Raw genomic sequence first — 22,134 nt, 5'->3', positions numbered from 1 at the left:
CACTGACAACAGGATGTAGCAGGAAGTGGAGGAGAGCCAGGATCCTGTTTGTCCAAACAGTTGGATCGCCCCGTTATATGAATGGGGGGTGAGGGTGGTGGGGAGGGGTGTAAGATCGGTTAAGGAGAGGGTGTCAGCGGTGTGCTTCATCTCCGTGCCTCAATGCGGGACCCAAAATACCCCCCCCCCCCTTTAATTAGGCAGGGTCGGTCCTGTGGCCTTCTGTTTGGGGACATACACTGCGGGGCTGACTTCTGTTCGCGCGACTTAAAGAAACGGCCGCTGTTGAGGGGGGACCATATATGGCCACACTCCTCGAAAGCAGCAAAGCTTGTGCGCGTGCACTGCTCTGCAGTCCAACCAGGGCCTGAAGGCCCCTCTCGAATGTATCCCCGCTGCTATGGACGGATTCCAGTGAGATAGATTACAGGAGAAAATAGGATTGCATCACTGGATGCAGTTTCATACCAAGACCAAATTCAGCCAAGGAATGCAGGGGTGGGGGGAAAATGAGAAAAATTCGAACCCAAATGTGCATGAAGTGGCTCCGCTCCGCTCCTTAATTAGCCGCACAGAAACCCAACAGGAAACTCAGTCCGGCTCAGGAAAGGAAATCCCTGGAATCTGTATGAATTACTCTGTGTTACATTTCTCATTTCTCTTTTCAAAGTTGTACATTTTGCTCATATATACACATTTGTCCATGTCGTTATAAAAATAGCCTTCCCCCTCGCCTGCCTGCCCATTTTGGTAATACAGATTTTCGGTGGATAAAGAAAGGCTCATATTTTAGTTACATTTTGGATCGTATCAACAATATGAAATTATGTTTATACAAGAACACGGTTTAGAGATATTTCACTACCAGGGCCAGTTATGAAGTAGTGATCTCTCTTTTGTTGAAATTTCAGACACGGCTCGCTGGACTGGGGGCCAGAAGAGATAAGCTGGGTGAACAGGTCAGTTGAGAAAGGTCACCATAGCAACCACACAAGACAAGCAGCGGCTACAAGCTAAGAGGGAGGGCTCGTCCAGAGACACAGTAGGGGTTCATTGAACCTAATAGAGATACAGCATCAAAAGCGTAAATGACCAGATTTTATGCAATTCGCTACCCGATATCATTCTTTTGTATTAATGTGTGCTTATGTTCAGAACTGAATGAAGCTATCGTGTAGCGCAACCGCTAAAATAATTACTAGTAATTCCATTACTTCTCATCCAGTTAATTGCCTTACACGAGATGGCAATGACCATCCATCCAGCCATTATCTACACCTGCTTATCCTGGGCAAGGTCGTGGGTGGTGCCAATCCATCGCAGGGCACACACACCACTCACCCACACACTCAAACCCATGGGCGATCGGTCAAAACATATTTAAAGTAACTTGAATTTATTCTTCAAATATTGTGTACAAGGTTAATGCACGAACGCTCAGGGTGAAACTAGCAGCACCTTACAGAACGTTTATTTTAATTCACTCCTGGAAACAAAACAAAACACAACACAAAGGAAATAAATTGCGAAAAAGCCACGTATTTCAATTCTGGTTTCCCTGGAGCGCTTAAAATAGCACTGAGCAGTCCGCAAGACTTCAGCCATTTAGAACACCTAAGGAAAACAATACAAATCAAAAGCAGTACCAGCGGAGGTCCATTTCCGCTGATGTCCCAGGAACTTGGCAAACGTCCGGTGCCTAGACGAGCTGCAGGTCCGAGCTCTCGCGTACAGACCCCAGTCGAGGGGCTATTCGTCTCGAACCGCAAATCTCTTCCTCTTCCTGCTTAGACAACGTTGGATGACAAATAGCTGTAAACGGTACCCCGTGTCGGGAGAGAGAGCATAAACAGCAACGACAAGACTGACTCCAGCGCGGTTGCTTAACGACGCACTGATTGGCAGGTGAGTTCTTAGCGATGTCATGTGATCTATCCATGGTTTTTTCACAGCTTCAAAAAAAAAAAAAAAAAAAAACTCATTCTGCTGTGATATCTGCAGATATTTTACGTGATCCATATATGGCCATACAATGCCATGGGTGGGCTTCTAAGAGAGACTATTTGCCTTAGCAAGCCAAATATTCCTGCTATAAGGTCTCCATTGAGAGACCTCCGTTGTTGCTTCTGAGTAGCATCAGTAGGACACAAAGTAGAAATTAGTATTGGCTAATTAGGACATTATTGAGGCATTCGTGATGGTGTGTGGATAGGGTTACGGCCAATCGCCACTGGCCGTCGCCATGCCGACAAGCTACAGCTGGAAAGGGCCGAAAATTCCATCGGCTGTTCCCAACATTCCGCCGTCAGCTAATTAGCCATGTAGCCGCTCCAGGCCATTGAGACCGCCGCATGAAGTAAGGCCGCATCTGGCCCCAGCCTATGGTAATTAGCGCTCCAGACAAAACATGTTCACACACACACACACACACACACACACACACACACTGAGGGAAACAAAAGACCACATTGAGAACCCCCATCTGCTCCTGAGATGACTCACAAAGAACAACTCGAAAGAAAATACAGCTTCCGACTCGATTAATTTCTCCCTTTTTATTATGTGAAATAGTTATTTTTTTTTATATAAACATATAAAACAAATCTTGGAAGATCCTTTAAATACAGCATTATCTGTACATGGGTTTTGTACACAGGTTTTTGCAGTGCTTAGCGTGGCTATAGGTTCGATCCACAAGCATCGCCCGGCTTGTCACTGATAAACAGGTAGCGGGAGTCACCCAGAGAAGGCAGAAACCAGAGCAGCAAGAATGGGAGTAACACACTTTAATGGCTTTCAAACTCTTAAAACAGTGCCCTTTCTTTTCTCTTTTTTATTATTTTTTTTTCCTTTTTTAAATTTTATTTTATTTTTTTACAGAAGACTTAAGGAACACAGAGTTCACAGTTTTTCTTACTCAGCATCACGCATGTGTAATTTAAGACAAAAAGTGTATGTTTACTCGCATACACATATCTCACTTCCTGTTCAGGACTGTGGGAACCCAGCTTCCAATGCTGGGTGACACCATGGGGGGGGGGGTTATGTCTTATGGATCTATTTAAACCTCCCTAATGCATCCAGAAGAAAATTTCCATTCTCCCTCAACGTTTCAATGCAAATGAAAAATAATAATAATAATAATAATCATTAACACTGGAAGTGTTCTCCCCCATGTTCCCTCTGAAATGATAGAACGCTCTGGGAATTCCACACACGCACACGTTGCGCACGCTGGCTTTTATGGCAAGAGGATGACTCGCGTCGGGGACACAAACAAGCAGAATCTTCCGGAGGTGGCAGTTTGAGGGTTCAAGTTTGGAACCTAACCAGCTAAGCCCTCGATCCAAACCAGCTTTTTTTTTCGTTTTTTTGGACTCCTGAAACCTGGGTTGAATTAAGAGGGTGGTGGGGAGGGGTGGGGGGTGAGTTTAAATGTTTGTGCGAAAAAGACCTCTGGTACCGGAGTACATTGTTATTTTTGTTCTTTCAGAAGCTTGGGGAGGAATCGAAGAAGACGGCAATAAATCCAGCAAACGAAAAAGTTTCCTCTGAGACTACGGAGCTCCTTCTGAAGGCTACGGAACGGTTTGCGGTTTTGCCCCATGTGTCCGGGACTCGCACCAGTGTCAACGAAATATACCTACCCCCACTGACACTACTACAAACAGCAAAAGTGAGAAAGAAGACTAAAACAAGGGAAACCTCCTTAAAATGAAGCCAAAATAATAACAATAATAATAATAATAATAATAATAATAATTTTAAAAAATAACTGACAAAAAAAAAAAAAGATCATCACAAACGAACCTAAGGGCACTTCTAGCATCTAGCTTTGCAAGCGGGTGCTCTCCTGAAGCCTGTGTCTGAGCACCAGAGGTAGGAGGCAAGGAAAGAACTCAAACAGTCACACTCCCTACGGCAGGATTCAACTCTCAAACGTACACATAACAGGGAAAGACCCTTTCAAGGATAGGAAGAAAAATGGGGGAAAAAAAGGATTAAAAAAAAAAAAAAAAAAAAAAAGAATAACAGTGCTGCTCTTTTAATACTTGACATCCCATGGAGGCTATCTTGAGTTGCCCTCCTCAAGAAAGTTCCTTTTTTTTTTTTTTTTTTTTTTTTGCCACGTGGGTTTCTCCCCAGTACATGTGTGTGCATGTACACTTCCCTGTGTGCTGCTGAGTGTTGATCTACAGGCCACAGCGCACGCCTCTCTGACCCCACCGCCGACGCCACTGCCTCTCGCCGAAAGCAGTGTATCGCTCGAGACCGTGCAATGTCATCATCAGCCACCCAAATCCTAGCCAGGTAGGACAGCAAAAACAAATCATGATCAAGGGGAACCCCCCCCGCCCCCACAGCCATTCGCCATAGATGGAAAACCACACTCACAAAAAAAAAAAAAAACCTAGAATAATGGCTGTTGAATGTGTACATGAGGGCAGCCTTTACCCCCCCTGATAAGGTAAAAGTCAACAACACAAAATCAAGGCCACTCGATCTGCCCCAGTGCCTCACTAAGTCACCACATTCAGTCACTCGCTAGTCTCCCTGGCAACAGTCATTGTGGGCGGAGTCGGCGGCGGCAGGGGGGCGGAGCTCAGTGAGGGCTGAGGACGGGAGGCTCCGCCCCCTACCCCCCTGCACCGTTTGCTTTCCCCCCGCCGCCCGCCGCCCCCACACCCCCCTCTCGGCCAGCAGGGGGCGCTAGATGTAGTCGTCCTCCACGGGCTCGCCGCGCACGTCACAGTAGTGTATGAAGATGGCCACCACGCGCTGGAACACGCCGCGCCGCGTCTGCCGCCTCTCCGAGATCTCCTCCCCGATCGTCTCCATGCAGATGTCCGCCGACAGCTGGCCCTTCCGCCGGGGCGCGTAGATGGTGGCTGCGGGAGGAACAAACGCCGCTCTCATTTACACCGCGTTTACCGCCATCTAGCAGACGCTCTTTTCCAGAGCAAATTACTCAACTCTCACCCCCCCCCCCACCCACAGTATCTCATATTAACAGCTGGACATAGACTGCAGCAATTTCAGTTTAATTACCTTGCTCAAGGGCGCAACAGCAGTGACCTACCCGGGACATCAAACCAGCACCCGTTCGGCTGGAAGCCCAGTTCCCTAACTGTTCCCTAACCCAGCCACTCTGCTTTCACGCGTGGAGCATGACGGAACACGACCATTCCAGCGATCCGGAGACCTCTCCTGTTCACACGACCAAGGAACTCACCAGAATGGCAAAACCAGCTGTGGTTCACACGACTCATAAATGGCAAGGTTCTGGATCGTTGCCGGGAAAGGCTGAATGTGTGAGAGAGAAGGGGCCAAAGAGACAGAAGGCCGTCTCATAACGGTACAGATCTAATTGTACTTCACACCACTTTTCCACAGAAGAGCTGAAATGTGACTGGCTCCCTCGTTTCAGGTTTGAGGCTAGCTCGTCACTCTCTTTAGAATGCAGAAAGCAGGTGGTTAAAAACAAAAGAATGGCGCTAAAAGGTCAAGGAACTAACAAAATGGGGGAAGAAGCAGCCTTCATAATGGAAGGTTGTTAGATTTTTTTTTTGCAGGCACAAGAGCTGCAGTTGCTTAAACAGCAACTTAAATATCAACGCTAACATGGGTCGCAGTACCTGAGCTAATGCCGCCACTTGAGTATGAGCAACGCATTTCGACCCCGGTCTTCCTCAAGCTGTATGGGGGCATTGTGGGAGGACAGAGTCTGCACTGCACCCATATTACATGCAGGTATAAGTCACCAAGCTTTTCTGCTTGATTTGTGGGGTGTTGTTTAAGAAACTGCAGCTTTCACACCCCCCAAAAAACTCAACAGGCTTGACTTGCTGCACTGTGAAGGCAGCGTGCATGTCCTCTCTGTATCTTGGCGGGACAGGCCGCCAGCAGGGTTTGGGGCTTTCCTGCAGCTGTTGGCAGGACAGGGGCAGAGGAGGCCCGTGTGCGAGATGGGCGCTATTTTGACCAAACCCCTCTCTCCCCGGGTGATGCTACGGCCCTGTGGGGCCTCCACCCTCCTCCGCCTCCATAGGCAGGGCCGTCGGTCAGAATCCAGACCACCGTCAACTGCTACTGTCCCGTTACTGCCAACCGACAATAAATGCTACGACACATTTGAACTTTACAGAAGTCAGGAAAGCAGCAACGGAAATAAATGCAGTGATATACAGTTAAATTAATTTTTTGCCGTTTTTTGGCTCTGTACTCCAGCATCTTGGATTTGAAATGGAAACAACGAACATGAGGCTAGAGCGTGTGTATGAAAGGGGTTGTAATTCCTAAAAGGATCACCCCATATGGATGCAAATACCCTCAAATTAAAGCAGGCAATGTTCCGCTTCAACAACATGTTCCTTTTTTTTTTTTTTTTTTACAAAACACAATGTGCTGGAGCACAGAGCCAAAGACAACAGAGCCCGTGTGACTGTCCCAGCACTGCTGCGTTTTTAGCGTTTAGCTGTCCGCCGTATCCCAGGCCGCGCGCGGTGTGTGATGTCACACTCACTGCTCTCGTCGTCCTCGAAGTCGTAGCGCGCGTAGCTGTTGGGCTCGGCGGTGCGTAGCGTACGCAGCCACGGGAAGTCCGTGATCATGGAATACGGCGCGCCGTCCACCACGCCTGCGAGAGGAAGGGGCCCGGGAGCGAGGGATGAGGGGGAGGAGAGAGAGAGAGAGAGAGAGAGAGAGAGAGGGGGCAAAAAGGGGAGAAAGGACAAAAGGGGTGAAAGACCGTTGGGTCACAATTGTGCTGAGAAAGCGGAGTGGAAAACGAGAGATTTTCTGCCAAGCGCTGATTATCACACATGGCGTGCTCAAAAAACAAATAAACGAAAAATAAAAGATTTGAATTCTCTCCATTTTAATGGAGGGAGTACCAGGCATGCTGAGATAAGACCCTTCTGATTTGCCTAGCTGGAGTTCACTCTGGAAGAGTCGAACACTCCAGCTATTTTCGGACGTGACCCTGGAGGTGTGCGGCGGCTACAGCTTCCTACCCTCTAAGGTGTAGATGTCCCGGCCCCACGGGTAGCTGGTGTACTTCTTGACGTCCTCTTCCGTCCGGGTCGCCTCAGGAAAGAACTCGTACTTGATGAGCTCCCTGATGATGGTAGAAATGAGAGCAATCGGTTAATTTCCTCTCAGGGGGATTCCACGCGAGAGGAAGGAAGCTCTCCTGCATTCTGAGCCCGAACCGCAGATAGACCTCTCCATGATAGCCCCTCCGCGTAAACCACAACTATCTCCCGAAAGCCATCTTCAGCGCGATCGGGAAGAGAACAGCGCCATCTGCAGGTGACTCATATTTACACCACGTGGTGGAAACACAGATGAGAAACACTGCCATCTAATGGAAAAATCAATTAACTACAGAAAAAGTAACTTCAATTATATGATCTTATGTATATATATATTTTTTTTTTTTCTAGGCAAGAGTGTGAGCATCATTACGCCACATCATATTCCAAAATCTGCAAAAAGACGAGTATCTGCCTTGAGATTACCATACAAATCATAGATTCCTCTATTTTTTTTACAGTTCATCAACAGTTCCACTTGCGGCCAAGTGTTGCACGATTCCATACATTTAAGAGGCGTTTTTGGGAAGGACAAAAACAAAACAAAACACTCTTTGGTTGACTGACAGTGAAATAAGGAGCTGCAGTCCAGATCAACCCGTGCGGTAACACCTTCCATTAGACCGATTTTACATGAGAAACTACATAGCAAAGGGAGGCCAGAGCCAAGATGGAGGCAGGAGAGGAGATGAAAGCACCGGAATGGAGGCGCGGGGCGGGAGTGGGCGGGGCCTGCTGTCACTCACTGGCTGATGTTGGCGATGGTGTCCATCCAGCTGCGGACGCGCACTTTGTTCCTGACGTTGGGGGGGTTGCTGAACTCGTGGATGATGCCGATGTGGTAGGGGTACGGCCCGCAAAACAGCTTCCTCTCCAGGGCTAAGGAGTCCACCTGCGGGGCGGGACGGGAAGGGGGGAGGAAATGTTATTTTTGGGCTCAGGGGGGCCAGTTTCAAGACTGTGACTGCAGTAGTGCCTGACTGAAACAATCCAATGTGGCACTGAGTCACATCAGCTGTACTCTAGCGAAGAGGAAAATGAGGCGTTAGCCATGGAAAAAACTGCCTCCAAGTGGCTTTGCTTTACTTTAGTGATTGGCTTTAGTGATAGATATAAATCTTTTAAATTAAAAATAATAGAAAATGACACTTCACTTTATGATGGGAGTCCCCTGGATGCCTTTGAGTGTACGTGGAGGGGGTCCCTGAATCAGAAAAGATTGAACACTCCTGTTCCACATGTGTCCAAAAAGGTTTTCACAGGAACACAAACTAAAGCAGGCCCTTCCCTCAGCAGAGCACAGCTTCAGCACAACGTAGGGCCGGAGCCCTGGAGCGCAGCCATGCCCACGGTTGCCAGGATACTGACCTGCTGCATGGGGCGCATGTTGATGATGCGGGACACTGACCTGCTGCATGGGGCGCATGTTGATGATGCGGGACACTGACCTGCTGCATGGGGCGCATGTAGATGATGCGGTTCCTCTCGGGGGGCATGCGCAGGATCTGGTCCAGGACCTGCTCCATGTCCAGCTTCTTGCACTGGGCGTAGTCGAAGCGGTTCACGATGGGCGCGCTCTCCACCTTCAGGTGCTTCAGCACCCGGCAGCGCGTTGCTACGGTAACGGGACGGGAGAGAGGGGCGGAGTCAGACGCCTTTCGGGCCGGAGGGTCACTCCTTCGCAAAAAACCAGACAGCAGCTCACGGACCAGCGTCTCAAAATAGGGCCAACATTTTTCGGCGCATTCCTTCGCCGTTCGTATGAATAAATCTCGTACTTCTGGCTCGGAATTCAAAGCCGTTTTTGATATCGGGGTCCAGTTTGTGTCCAAAATGGCCGCCGTCCTAGGAGCTAATATTTTCAGATCCCAATTTCTCAGAAAATAATGAACAAGGTCAGCGAAAACCTTTTGTGTAGCCTGACCCTCACAAACATTGGAGAGTCTGATTTCGAGATGGAATGGCCCCAGGCCGTCTACGGATTCCACAGACCAGGCAGGCGCTCGCAACGGTCCGCTGGACGTGCGCTGGTCTCTGCTCTGGTTCAGATCAGGCCTGCATCACATAATCAGCCTGAGTGGAATTCTCCCCTCGCTCCAGGTGCACTGCAGCTGGAACTTTTAGAGGCCCCAGCGTTTCGGAGGGGGGGGGGGGGGGGGACACAGGGGTAGGGACACGAGGGGGGTTTAAAACGAGCGTTAGGGCGCACCAAGCGCCGGGATGAACCCCTACCGTGAACGAACATCATTTTGGGGCAGTCCTTCAGCACCAGGTCCGTGATCCCGCAGTTGGTGAGCGTGATCCCCACCAGGTTTTTGGACTTCAGCGTCAGCACCTGCAACCCCAACAAGACCAGGTTTTCCAAAAAACATTTTTCGCTGAGCTGTCTGCCCCTTGAGACAGTGCTGCCTGCAGAGAGGGGCCCAGGTCTAAGGGCTGAGGCTAACAGAGAGTCAGCGCTCACTTCATCATACGTGTTCAAACGAGGGAAATGTTTTCTGAACAACGGTCCTCAAAACACTTCATCACTACGTGCGAGTAACACGACGACCGTTTAGTCACACTGGACGTACGCCCACTCGCGAGGGGATTGTAGCGGTGTGGGGCAAAGCGTGCGTGCAGGGCGGCTGAAGGGGGGGGGGGGGGTTTGGGGGGGCGGGGGCTGACCTGCACGTGGTCGTCCTCGGTGACCGGGTCGCTGGTGCTGGTGGACTTGTCGGCCATGCGTTTCCTCTTGACGGCGACGCGGGGCTTTGGTTTCGACAGCTCTGCGTGAGAAAGGACAGGCGTTTGCTCTCACGGGTGCGAGTCGGGAGGGGGGCGGGGGGGGGGGGGGGGGGGCGGGGGGGGTAAACGAACACGTCAGCCCGCGCGTCCCCGTGGCCCGCGAGCGTCCCGCTGTCTTAATCTTCATCACAGAGCGCTTTGCACCGCTTTAAAAAAGGACCCCGGGGCCCACAATGTGGAAGCCATTACCTCTCTGCACAGGCCTCTCTCCCAAAGAAAACAGAGCTAGCAAGTCTGCATTAATCGCCCTGGCGGCCCCTCTCTCGCGTCCCAACACTTGTGTGATGCATTAAATTACAAAAATGCTCTGAATCAAACATCATTTCCACCAACAACAGAGTGGCAGTCAACACACAGCGTCCACTGGCCATTACAAAATGCTTTCCTTAACATTGCTTTCACGGAAAAACAGTCTTTGCATGTTTAGCGATCCCTGCGATGAATTCCGAAAAAATCTGATAAGAGATTTCAAAAAGACGGCAAGACGCCGGCCCACTTTTACATAATCGAATCCTGTCCGCACCAGAGTTTAGCAGACAGGCTTAGAAACCACGTCAACACAACACAACACGCCGCACCCCCGCTGAGGGGAAACGAACGCTGAAGTTCGCAGCGCCGTGCGTGACCAGCCGCAGCCCCAGCCTGCGTCCTTCCACTGGCAGAACATCAAGTCCCGTTCTGTCATCAGCAACAACAAAAAAGGAAAAGGTAGATATTAATTGCTCTAAGTTCAGCTTTCACTAGTACGGGGGGCGACATAAGCTCAGGAGGTAAGAGCGGTTGTCTGACAGTCGGAGGGTTGCCAGTTCGATCCCCCACCCTAGGCGTGTTGAAGTGCCCCTGAGCAAGACACCTAACCCCTAATTGCTCCCAACGAGCTGATTGGTACCTTGCCTGGCAGCCTTTCACCGTTGGTGTGTGAATGGGAGAACGAGAGGCATCAATTTTTAAAGCGCTTTGGACAAAAGCGCTATACAAATGCAGTCCATTTACCATTAGTACGTTCCTTAAACAAAGAAATCACAAACAGCAACATAGACCCTCTCGCAGAGGGGGTGTGACCGTTAATCGGACTCACTGGAATATTTTCACATGAAAATTACAGGGTTCCAACTGACAATTTCGTTTAAAATGAGTCAAGACGCTGCGTTTGTCATTCTTGTTAATAATGATGTTAACAATGTAAAGTTTAAAAACTCGTGTGAGATGAAGCCAATGAGATGATAAGATCTGTGAAGCTCATTATGTCAGAACTGTAGAGCTGGCTGACAGACCCCTGTAATCCTCAGGGCTTGTGACTGACAGTGAGCCCATCTGATTATCCCAGGGGAGGTGATCTGTGGGATCCCACGGGCCCTACCTGATTCGGACACCAGGGGGACGCTGGAGAGCCTACTCCGGGCCCGGGTGACGGGTCGTCGTGGAAACCCCTCCCTGTGAGGCCTGTCCTGAGGCGCGTGCTGCTGCGACACCCCCCGCGTCCTGGGCGGGGCCTCCGAGCCCCCCGCCTCCCTCGGCCGTGACCCCTCCCCCGAGGCGGCTCCGCCCCCTTCCGTCGGCCCGCGCGCGGGCTCCCGGGCGGCCGGGTTGTCCCCGCCCCCCGACGCATTCGGGGGGTGCGCCCCGCCTCGAGTCCGCCCCCCCTCCGGGCCGGGGCGAGCCCTGCTGCAGGTGCAGCGAGTCCTGACGGTGCCCTCGCCCCCGGCCGCCGCCCCGCCCGCCCCCTCCTCCTGATTGGCCGAGTCTTCCCGCCAGCGTATGGAGCACACGCAGCCCCCCGTGGTGCACCCCCGCTCGGGCGTCTCCGACGCCGCCTTCATGTCCGCTTTGATCTGCTCGCTGGTCACCTGGCAACCCTTCTCACAGCTGCGCTCGTGGAGCGGGGGCGCTCTCCTCCGCAGGGGCGTCTTCCCTTTACCTGGGGGGAGGAGGGGGCACAGGAAGTGAGGTCACAATGCAGTGGTTCCCGAGGCATTCCAAAATCGCAACTACGAAAACAATGGCATTTCATGAATGGGGCTCCACGCGCCTTTCAATTTGCGACTGTGTTCTACCCAAAGGTCAGCAGCAGCGCTGGTAGCTACAGTGACACAAGCAGCCACACTGCAGTGCTATGTAGATTAGGGATGTGGAATTTCAGCAGGTAATCTGTACAGGTATGTAGATTAGGGATGTGGAATTTCAGCAGGTAATCTGTACAGGTATGTAGATTAGGGATGTGGAATTTCAGCAGGTAATCTGCACAGGTATGTAGATTAGGGATGTGTAAATTCAGCGGGTAATCTGTACAGGTATGTAGATTAGGGATGTGGAATTTCAGCGGGTAATCTGTACAGGTATGTAGATTAGGGATGTGGAAATTCAGCGGGTAATCTGTACAGGCATGTAGATTAGGGATGTGGAAATTCAGCGGGTAATCTGTACAGGTATGTAGATTAGGGATGTGGAAATTCAGCAGGTAATCTGTACAGGCATGTAGATTAGGGATGTGAATTCAGAGGTAATCTGAAGGCATGTAGATTAGGGATGTGGAATTTCAGCAGGTAATCTGTACAGGTATGTAGATTAGGGATGTGTAAATTCAGCGGGTAATCTATACAGGTATGTAGATTAGGGATGTGGAAATTCAGCGGGTAATCTATACAGGTAGCTGTACAGGTATGAGGACTCACTGTTCTGTCCGCCCGGCTCCTCGGGCCGAGCCCCCTTCTCCCCGGGCTCCTGGTACGCAGGTCCAGTCCGGGCCACGCCCAGGCGCCTGTCAGGCTCCTCCTCATCCTCGCTGTCAGAGTCCGACACCACGACGGGCTGCTTCTTCACAGCCGACTGAACCCCACTGGGGCCTGGGGGGGGGGGGAGAAGAGGAGGGAGAGAGAGCAATGTGTGAGAGGAGGAGTATGAGAAAGAAGAGCGTGAAAGAGGAGAAGTGTGAGAAAGGAAGGGGTGAAAGGAAGAGTGTGAGAGAGGTGTGAGTGTAAGAAAGGAGGAGTGCAATGGCAGTGTTACAGAGGAGTGTGAGAGAGGAGGAGAGTGAGAGGTGTGAAAGAGGAGAGAAAGGAGGAGTATGAAAGAAGTGTGAGAAAGAAGGGGTGAGAGAAGCAGCGAGACAGAGACCTCACACGTGGTGCTCCCCACCTGCTTGCTCCTCGTCCAGGTCCAGCGTGGAGCTGGTGGATTGGCTGGGGCCTGGAGCTTCCTCTTCCTGATTGGCTGCCACAGGCACTGGCTCCACCTCCATGTTCTCCTGCATAACCTCCTCCACCTCATTCAGATCTGTGTTAGAGAAGCGGCACCATCACAGTATGAAAGCGTCAGGTTGCCATGGGTCTGCATTCTGAAGAATGAATGTCCAGACCCTCACTCATGAGGTCATAATGTAAGGAACTGGCTGAAGGTAATTCATGCACACCTTTTTTGGGACGTTCAATCTGATTTACACTTTTGTGGGCTAATTTCCATTGTACAGCAAGCAGTTATCAAGGGATGAATGGCCTCACATTTGTATAAGAACATTCATGAGTGATTTAATCGCCGTCCATGAATTGAGGCTTAAATTAATCACTAAATATGTAATTACTTCAGATTCTATATTAGAAATATTTATGTCCCAGCTATTGTAATTCATTGTAACACAGTGCATTAAATATGCACTCACTAATAGATAGCCTAAATATAAAACTCATATTCTTCCAAATTGTAATTGTAACAAAATCACACCAAATTCAATGCTTTAGTTTAACCGGTTACACTGTAATTCTTATTTGATGATAATTATTGATAATTGAATGATACCTCTGAAGAAAAGCTTAGAAAAATAGTGTAAAAAGATGGGTTGAAACTCGAAACCAAATCGCAATCCTTAGAAAGCTGATATGTACCCCTCCCCCCAATACAATCCTCATTGTATTGTCACAGAAGCCATCTTCAAAAATGTTTGAAGTCGGTCAACCCTGGCCTGACAAACTTGTTCGTCCCAAAAAGAGCTCACGGTACGAGGTGAGATCAGATGGTGAGGTGGCATGTGCCAGGCCATCACTGTAAATAAGATTCTGATGTTAACCAACCTGTCGGGCAAAACGAAAGTTAAATAAATACAGAATAAAGCGAGCCCCACCCTCCTGGTTGTTCTGCTGCTGCTGTGGAACTCTACCCGGCTCGTTTCCGTTCTCGTCGTTGGCGGGCGGGATGTTGCCGTTGTTGTTCTGGTGGTTGTTGTTGTTGTTGTTGTCGTTGTCGTTGTTGGAGTTCTGGTTGCTAACCAGCGCCGAGGAGACGCCGATGCCCGTGCCCGCGCTCAGACCCACCCGGGCACAGCCCTGTGGGAGACAGCCGTCACTCTCAGAACCACGCAGCTTTGAACAGCCCGGACAAACCCGGCTCCACTAGTTAATACAGAACCACGGACCCCACAAACCACAGAGCTTCCACTAGTTTAATACCAGAACCACGGACCCGAAAACCACAGAGCTTTCACTGGTTTAATACCAGAACCACGGACCCCACAAACCACCGAGCATCCACTAGTTTAATACCAGAACCACGGACCCCACAAACCACCGAGCTTCCACTAGTTTAATACCAGAACCCGACCCGAAACCCCCACAAACAACCACGACCAACGCGAGCTTCCACTAGTTTAATACCAGAACCACGGACCCCACAAACCACCGAGCTTCCACTAGTTTAATACCAGAACCACGGACCCCACAAACCACCGAGCTTCCACTAGTTTAATACCAGAACCACGGACCCCACAAACCACCGAGCTTCCACTAGTTTAATACCAGAACCACGGACCCCACAAACCACCGAGCTTCCACTGGTTTAATACCAGAACCACGGACCCCACAAACCACCGAGCTTCCACTAGTTTAATAACAGAACCACGGACCCCACAGACAACCGTGCTCTTAGCCTGAAACTTTGTCTGCACCTTTGTACATCACCAAAGATAAGAGCATCTGTTAAATGCATAAATATAACTGCACAGTTACTGCAGTGCAAGTCCTGTGACTGCAGGGCTGCCGTTCAGGATTTTCATGCCATTGGAGGCCGACAGTTACTGTGAATGATGTAAGCATCAGTGTCTAAAAAGAAAAAAACGTTTACCAACAGTCATGCGGTACACTAACCGTGCCTCTATTCCAGTTTAAGCTCTGTTTGCAGTACAGTAACTCCGCCTCTGTTCCTGTTTTTAAGTGCAGTTTACAAACAGTCATGCGGCACGCTAACTCCGCCTCTTCCTGTTTAAGTACAGCTTGCTAACGGTAGTGCGGTACGGCAACTCCGCCTCCGTCCCTGTGCGAGCACGGAGAGCCTCACCTTGGGCGGCTCGCGGAACATCTGGTCCAGGCAGATGAACTCGAGGCTGGGCAGCATCTCGATGAACTGGCTGAAGGACTCCAGCTTGATGGCGTGGCAGCGCACCAGCGTCAGGTCCACCAGCCGGCTCCAGCGCGAGTGATCTGGGGAGACGGCACACTGGGCTCACCGGGCGGAAAATGGGCACTCGCCGTGGAGCCTCACCATTCCCCGGCATTCTTTGGCTTAGAGAGAGCAGCCGGCAAATTTTCCAACACCGCCCACCCACCCAGATATACTGCAATGGCACCTTTTCAGTCAAAATTTCATGATGTGTAAATTATTTCAGCGTGCAAGATCAGCCAAGCAGGCACTGTGTTATAGGCACCCCCCCCCCCCCAGATCTGTGTACCTGTGATCCAGTTGTGAGGATTGTGGAGGTGTGGGCAGTTATAGATGACCAGATACTTGATGGAGGAGAAGACTTCATTGACAGCTTTCATTCCGATGTCCGTGATGATGCCAGGATTCTCAATCACGTCCGCCAGGCCGTACTTCACGAGCTCCGAATGGCTCATTTTACCTGGGGGACAGTGGCCCAAGTTAATGGTGTACCTTTTCCTCCATAACCTTCCCCCTCCAAACGTTCTTTACCCAATTGCAAGTTTAGCCACCCATACCCAATCACAACTACAGGCCCATCTCACTGCTGAAACCTCCTTGTCCTATACAAGCTCAGCTGACTGGTTCCTTTGGCTCTGAATGCTGCAGCTACTGTATCAGAGGTCATCTGGTGTCACACTTCACAGACGGGTGCATTGGAGTATGACGAGCCAAACCAGTGAAATTCATAATTTTGGCATATTATCACACACCACGCACAACCCACTCCCAGAGGTTGGCAGGCTTTCTCAATGGAACAAAACAAATGCTAGCTAGCTTGTTCCCCAACTACTGTCCTACACACAAGACCCCAACAAACTCTGATGTGGTAATGAGTACAAACTATTCCATTCCTTCCTCTCAAATGCAGGCACATGTATTAGCGGTCACAGGTCACACCCCAATGTCTTACATATATCCGACTCTAAAAATAATCACAGGGTTTTAAATAATACAAGATTCCAGCGGGGGACTCTTGCAGACACACAGACCCACTCTCCACGAGCGTATCCATAATTTGAGCTTAAAGAAGAGCAGAAGGTCGGGAGTGAGCACTCACACTGCAACAGGAACTCGTCCACATATCCAAGGTGCAAAGTCTCAAACTGAGGGAACTCCAGCTCGGCCATCTTCAGTGCGGAGAATACCCCGTCTTTGGTTAGGGAAGGCTGGATTCGAACTTCATGCAGCCTAGAAGGCAACAGCCACCGACAGCCAACAGTCAGCTCTTCAGATGTTTCGTACAAGTCAGGGCTATTCAGAGTAACTCTTTTCCTTTAGTTAAATACAAGTGTTATTTTTCATAATATTTTAGTGACTGCATAATCATTAAATTATTAATTAATAAAAAGTACATTAAAAAACGGTTAAAAAAAGTTTCTCACAGTTAGAACAAATAGACTAAGCCCAGTTCTGCTAGTGAGTTTTGAAATAGATGCAGAGGGCTACATCTTTGTCTATTTCAAACATCTCCACCAACACTTCCTGACAGGAAAACTAAACGGTCAAAATTACAGATGGTCTACAGTATCACAAGCGTGCAGTCATCTAAACTGTCTGCGTGAAAACAAGTCATTACAAGGAAAAGAAATACCCAACCTTCTGAACATAACCCAGCAGACACAACCAGCCCAACCCAACCCAACCCAGCCCTTACCTGCGAGCTGCAGTAATAATGAGGTAGCCCAGGTCAACTTCCAGCGCATTCTTACAGGCACCAAACACGATAGTGTGCAAATTGCGAAACCCACCTGGAACGCAGAAGAGTGCAGTGAGACCAGTCCAAAACCAGTAACACAACATTTACAGAACAGAACAACACGTTATTGATCCCTGGCAGGGGCATATAAAAACAATGACTAAGTATTTGTCTTCTGAGCTAAATGGCACAGAGAAGCAGCAGCAGCGGCAGCATCTGTTGACCAGGCTGCCTCGCTGCTTTGTTTCCATCCATTTTACGAATTCATGTGAATCTGCTGGTCAGGTTGCCCATATCATCCTGCTATCAACCTGCTTGAGGACACTCAAGTATATATTGATCTCTCTATCTATGTACCACCTATGTGCCTACGATCCTCCTATCCATCTTTCTTTCTATTTCACCACCTATCTGCCTATTTACCAAAGTGGCTATCCATCCATCAATCCATCCATCCATCCATTCATCAATCAATCCATTCACCCATCTATCAATCCATATCCATCCATCCACCCTACCACCCACCCACCCATCCATACATCCTTCCATTTAACCATCCATCCATCCATCCATCCATACATCAATTCACCCACCCATCCATCATGCTTACCGGACCTCCAGCTGTCCTCCACCACGTGCTGGATCAGGCCCCCCAGGAAGGGCACCCTGACCAGCTCCAGCTGCTCCAGGTTGCGGGCGGAGGCCAGGCCGGTCACCAGCGGCACGTACTTGAGCGAGTTGGTGGGGCCGGCGCAGTTCCTCATGACGAAGGTGCGCAGGCTCACGCACAGGAAGTCCTTGAAAGGCTGGGGTTTGGTCAGGCGCACCCACTTCAGGTAGAGGTGCCTGAGCATGGACACGCAGGGGATCTCTGGCACGTTGACCCCTGGGTGCAAGAACGCCAGGGGTGGGGGTCAGGGACACATTAGGAAACCTTTGTAGATTAAGACTGTGCTCAACTGCCAACTACCACTTCTGGGATTATCTTCCATTATATCTACACTGAATACTTCACTGTGTTAATGAGTGCAGTCACATGATATGCATATTCCATTCATAGCAATTGTCCCACCTGTAACCTGTCTAATTGACCGCTGATGTTTTAAATGCACTGTGCTCCCTGAACACTGTTTCAGCACTCCCTTCAGAAAGGCTATGCCAAAATGTCAGCCTTTGTGCTGCAGTCATGAACAATAACAGCACAAAGGGCGAGGGATTCTGGCGTGTGGACATGGCTTCTTTCGCTCACTGCTGACTGACATCATTGTTGACTGAGTCAGTAACACCATATACAAGCATCTACACTATCTGAACTTACAGCAAGGGACACTTTCTGCTTTTGAGTTCATTACAAAGAGTGGTGGAATTTAGGCTTGGAAAAACATATCTTTCCAGGTTCCCACCTACGAGGTGCAGGGTCTGTATTTTGGCGGCGACGGGAATGGTGAGCTTGTTTTCCGGGGGGATGGGGAAAGCGCCGTTGCGGTTGCGGAACTTCCCCAGGATGTGCACCTGGGGCATGTAGTTCCAGACGGCCTCCACCAGCTCCAGGTGAGACGTCTCCACCCCCTGCAGAGGGAACGCGTTAGCATGCGCATAATCATTATTCATTTTTGGGGGATTTTATATTGCTGAACCGGGCACCAAGTAATGTTTTGGGAGTTGGGAGTTGACCCCACCGTATTTTAATCCATTTTCAGTGCATAATCTCACCCCGCTGTGGCTTGATTTGTCAGTTCACAGATTTGTGAGTTCGCATCACAAGCTTTTCAAGAGTTACGAAAAAACGCCAGCAACACTCATCTTGTATTAATCTTGTACTAATTAAGGTACATTAAAACCAATATCGAACTGAAAATGAAAAACTCTCAACCTGGGAGGGGGGCCTAATTTATAACAAACGCTGCCACACTGTACTGTGTTCTAGGGTAATATCATTTTGGCAGTTATTGGGTGGAATGACTCCGCAATTTTGAGACACTAAATTCATTTCATTTAACTAATAACTTAACTAACTTCATAGGTGGCCAGCAAATGAAGACTCGCACTGCAGGGGGATCTGCGGGACCTGTCCACAGAGGTGCGAGCTGCAGGGACTCACCAGCAGATTGGGGCAGGCCTGCAGGGCCTCCAGGACCCCGGGGATACTGAAGGCCTCGTACCCGCGCACCCTGCGGCGCTCCAGGTAGCGCGGGTGCAGGCCGTACAGCTGCTCCAGATCCGGCATCTTCTTCAGCAGCATGAGGAAGCTGGAGTCCGTGAAGCCTGCAAAAAAAAAGCCGCCCCAAGCGGCAGCCAATCACAGCAGCTGCTTTGAAATGCATTCAGTTCCTGCTGAACCATTTTCAAACCGCCATTTCCCAACCCCGCCAATATTATCTTATTTAAAATGCCTAATCATGACTGTAAGTCATGCGCACTGCTAGGACATCCCTTATAGATCCACGAGCGGCACGCTAGTTTGCGCACGCGCCAAAGCCGGTGCAGCCAGCACTTCTTTACGCTGCGCGGCTCCCCAAGCTGTGCTGCGCAGATGCTGCGCTGGAGCACTGCTCCCCCTGCGCAGCAGCAGGGGCGGGGAGCCCGCAAATGTCCAGCCGAGCAGACGAGTAGCAGCCATGCAACGAACCGCACGGCCAGCTTTGGCAAAGTTAAAACCAGTGCAGTCATCAGTCGACCCTTTCATCTGTACGTCATGAAGTAATTAAAGCAGCAGCCCCTACAGGCATTATACCAGCATAACACTATGTCCTAACTCGCCCACCTACGGTAGACCCCCAAAGGCTCCCGGCCTACCTGAGGGCATGTACTCCCACCAGCGACTGGCGCACAGGTCCACCACCTTGACCACGCGCAGGTAGAGCGTCACCGCCTCCCGCAGCTTCCGCGACAGGCACTCCATGCACATGATGTCCTGCATGGGCAGGTACCTGCAGGGGTGCAGACCGCACGCGCTCACAACCGCGCACCGCACACAGGAAACCTTCACAGGAAGGTCAAAGTTCACGCGCCGTGTTCTCATTTCTTAAATCACAGAAGAATATTCTCGTCCCTGTAGACCGGCACCGGTCCGTGTTTGGATAAATAACCCTGGCGTCATAAAGCCATGACCCAGTCCATTACTCAACATGGGAATTCAACAGACAAAAAAGCCTCCCTGGATATCTCTAATTATCAGATATCTTTCCTGGTAATCTTTTCTTGCAGTAAAGACACTTCATGAAAGAGGAAACTAGGACTCAAACACAGACCAAAAAAAAAAGTTGTCCGACTTAATACAAGCAGCTGCCCCCATTACAGTATTTTGCAAATGGATGTTCCACATTCAGAAGGAAAGGACCTTCCAGGAATGAGGGGAATTGAAATCACTGAAACTATTCGACTGCACAGGTACTTTACCATCTCGAGACTCTCAGTTCTGTACACTCTCAGGAACTTGCAGTCCCAGCAAATGAATGGACTATTACAGTACCCCTCAGGCTTTCACAGGCTCCCATTAGATGCGCCTCTTAAGGTCATTTGGGCGGGGGTTGCGGGTTCGGGACTGACCGGAATATGTGGCAGAGCACTTCGTGAGACAGCTCGTTGATGTAGTCCTTGGGCTCCTCTAGCCTGAGGGGATCAGCCGACCCCCCTCCTGCGCTCTGTGTTTTGGTGGACTTCCGGCGCGGCCCCATCATGTCCAGGGCAGTGAGAGATTCAGCCAGGCAAGGCAGCGAACTCACTCCCTCTCACACCCGGGCCGACTGCTCAGGCATGCGCACAGGCGCACGCCAGCTTCACCTCTGCAGAACAAACGGTTTATCTTAGCCCGATTCTCGTGCGCCTTTAAGTCCTCCACGGGATTTGGAATAGTACAAATGTGAAGTCAACCGGATCAACCAACCTTGCAGCTAAACGGAAACAAATAAATAATTTGTTGTAGTGGAAAACACTAAACAATTGATGATGAATGGAATAACAGATGTTGCATATGCACTGTGATAGTGCAATTGTGCGGTTTATATTGGTTAAATTACATGACAGTTCGGCGATTAAACGTAACAATCATGGTTTGGCTACATATCACTCGTAGCAATTACTGGTAAGTAGTTAGGCATGTTGTCGTTTCAGTCACGTCACGTGGGCTAGAGTAACGTTAATCGATCATCACTTTTGTCGCAACTTCTTGAACATGCCCAATGAGCAAGTTTAAATCATCTACTTTAACAACATGAAAAGTTAAGCTGTGTATGCAATTACATTTAGACATCCCAACCGTCACTGTACTGCCAGGTCGTTAAAATTGATGCATTTTCCTGAAAGCATGTAGCAAGCTAGTTAGCTTGCAAGCAACCCGACTAGCTAGAACACAAGCTACCTTGTTAGTCATCTAAGATATTCAATGTTTCAGACAAATAGATATATGGGGAAGTAGACATTGGTGTCGAATATATTAAAACGAAGTTTTAAAAAACAGACAGTCACTGATAACAATATTAGCCAAGTTAGCTAACAAGCTAGCTGCCGACACCATGCAAACATCGGCCAGCTTGTACAAACAACCGTACGAAAACACACAAAAAAGTAGATTTCACCTTTTCTTTGGAGCTATTGTCAATACGTGGAGATAATCGTTAGATGCATTTGTCTCCTGCCGAGTTCAGCACAGACTGGCGCTAGCTAGCTAACGTTAGTTCACTCTTTGTGGGTAGGTAGGTAGCTAGCAGATTAGCTACAGAAGAGACAGACACTCTCGGCTAGCTAGCTACATCCCCACCCAGCAAATGGAAGTTAGGCCTTTCAATGGCAAGCTCTGAAACACCGTCTTTGATATCCAGTATGGTTGTGCGGTCCCGCCCTAGGGCTTAGGACTTGAACTGGGCCCTTCTGCCCTGCTTTTCTGGGTTCAGTCCGACCAGGACGGGGTACGAAAGATAGGAACAGAATCCTGACTTCACTCTAGCAACGCTCCTGCTGCGGTTCATAGACTCACTTCCGCCTTCCCTTTTCTCCGCCCCCTACGTCACGTTGATAGCCGGAGGAGGCGGGGTTACATCAAAAACAAAACAAAATGGAAAAGAAATTGATGATCACACCTCATATAGCTTG

At 49.7% G+C, this 22,134-nt stretch overlaps 1 protein-coding gene across 2 annotated transcripts; it reads right to left on the bottom strand.

Moving 5' to 3' along the window:
* Nucleotides 1-2,540: 2,540 nt before the first annotated feature.
* fbxo38 (F-box protein 38) lies at nucleotides 2,541-22,040 on the bottom strand. Of its 2 annotated transcripts, XM_064329404.1 has the most exons (21): nucleotides 21,621-22,039; nucleotides 20,593-20,828; nucleotides 19,840-19,973; nucleotides 19,145-19,308; nucleotides 18,447-18,612; nucleotides 17,654-17,929; nucleotides 17,002-17,095; nucleotides 16,405-16,535; nucleotides 15,595-15,765; nucleotides 15,204-15,346; nucleotides 13,996-14,197; nucleotides 13,017-13,154; nucleotides 12,554-12,724; nucleotides 11,242-11,799; nucleotides 9,762-9,862; nucleotides 9,327-9,429; nucleotides 8,543-8,709; nucleotides 7,841-7,986; nucleotides 7,014-7,117; nucleotides 6,524-6,637; nucleotides 2,541-4,889 (listed from the first exon to the last, which is right to left on the bottom strand). In XM_064329404.1, the coding sequence occupies exons 2-21, from the start codon at nucleotides 20,721-20,723 to the stop codon at nucleotides 4,711-4,713; spliced, it is 3,393 nt and encodes a 1,130-aa protein (XP_064185474.1). In that variant the 5' UTR covers nucleotides 20,724-20,828; nucleotides 21,621-22,039; the 3' UTR covers nucleotides 2,541-4,710. The 2 variants fall into 2 exon arrangements, with proteins under 2 accessions (XP_064185474.1, XP_064185475.1); XM_064329405.1 differs by lacking the exons at nucleotides 2,541-4,889; nucleotides 6,524-6,637; nucleotides 7,014-7,117 and having other exon boundaries at nucleotides 7,842-7,986; nucleotides 8,463-8,709; nucleotides 21,621-22,040.
* Between the last annotated feature and the right edge of the window lie 94 nt (nucleotides 22,041-22,134).

Source organism: Anguilla rostrata, chromosome 3 (genome assembly GCF_018555375.3).
Source record: "Anguilla rostrata isolate EN2019 chromosome 3, ASM1855537v3, whole genome shotgun sequence".
NCBI lineage: Eukaryota > Metazoa > Chordata > Actinopteri > Anguilliformes > Anguillidae > Anguilla > Anguilla rostrata.
The sequence above is the reverse complement of the archived record's forward strand: the minus strand, read 5'-3'. Positions and strand labels throughout refer to the sequence as shown.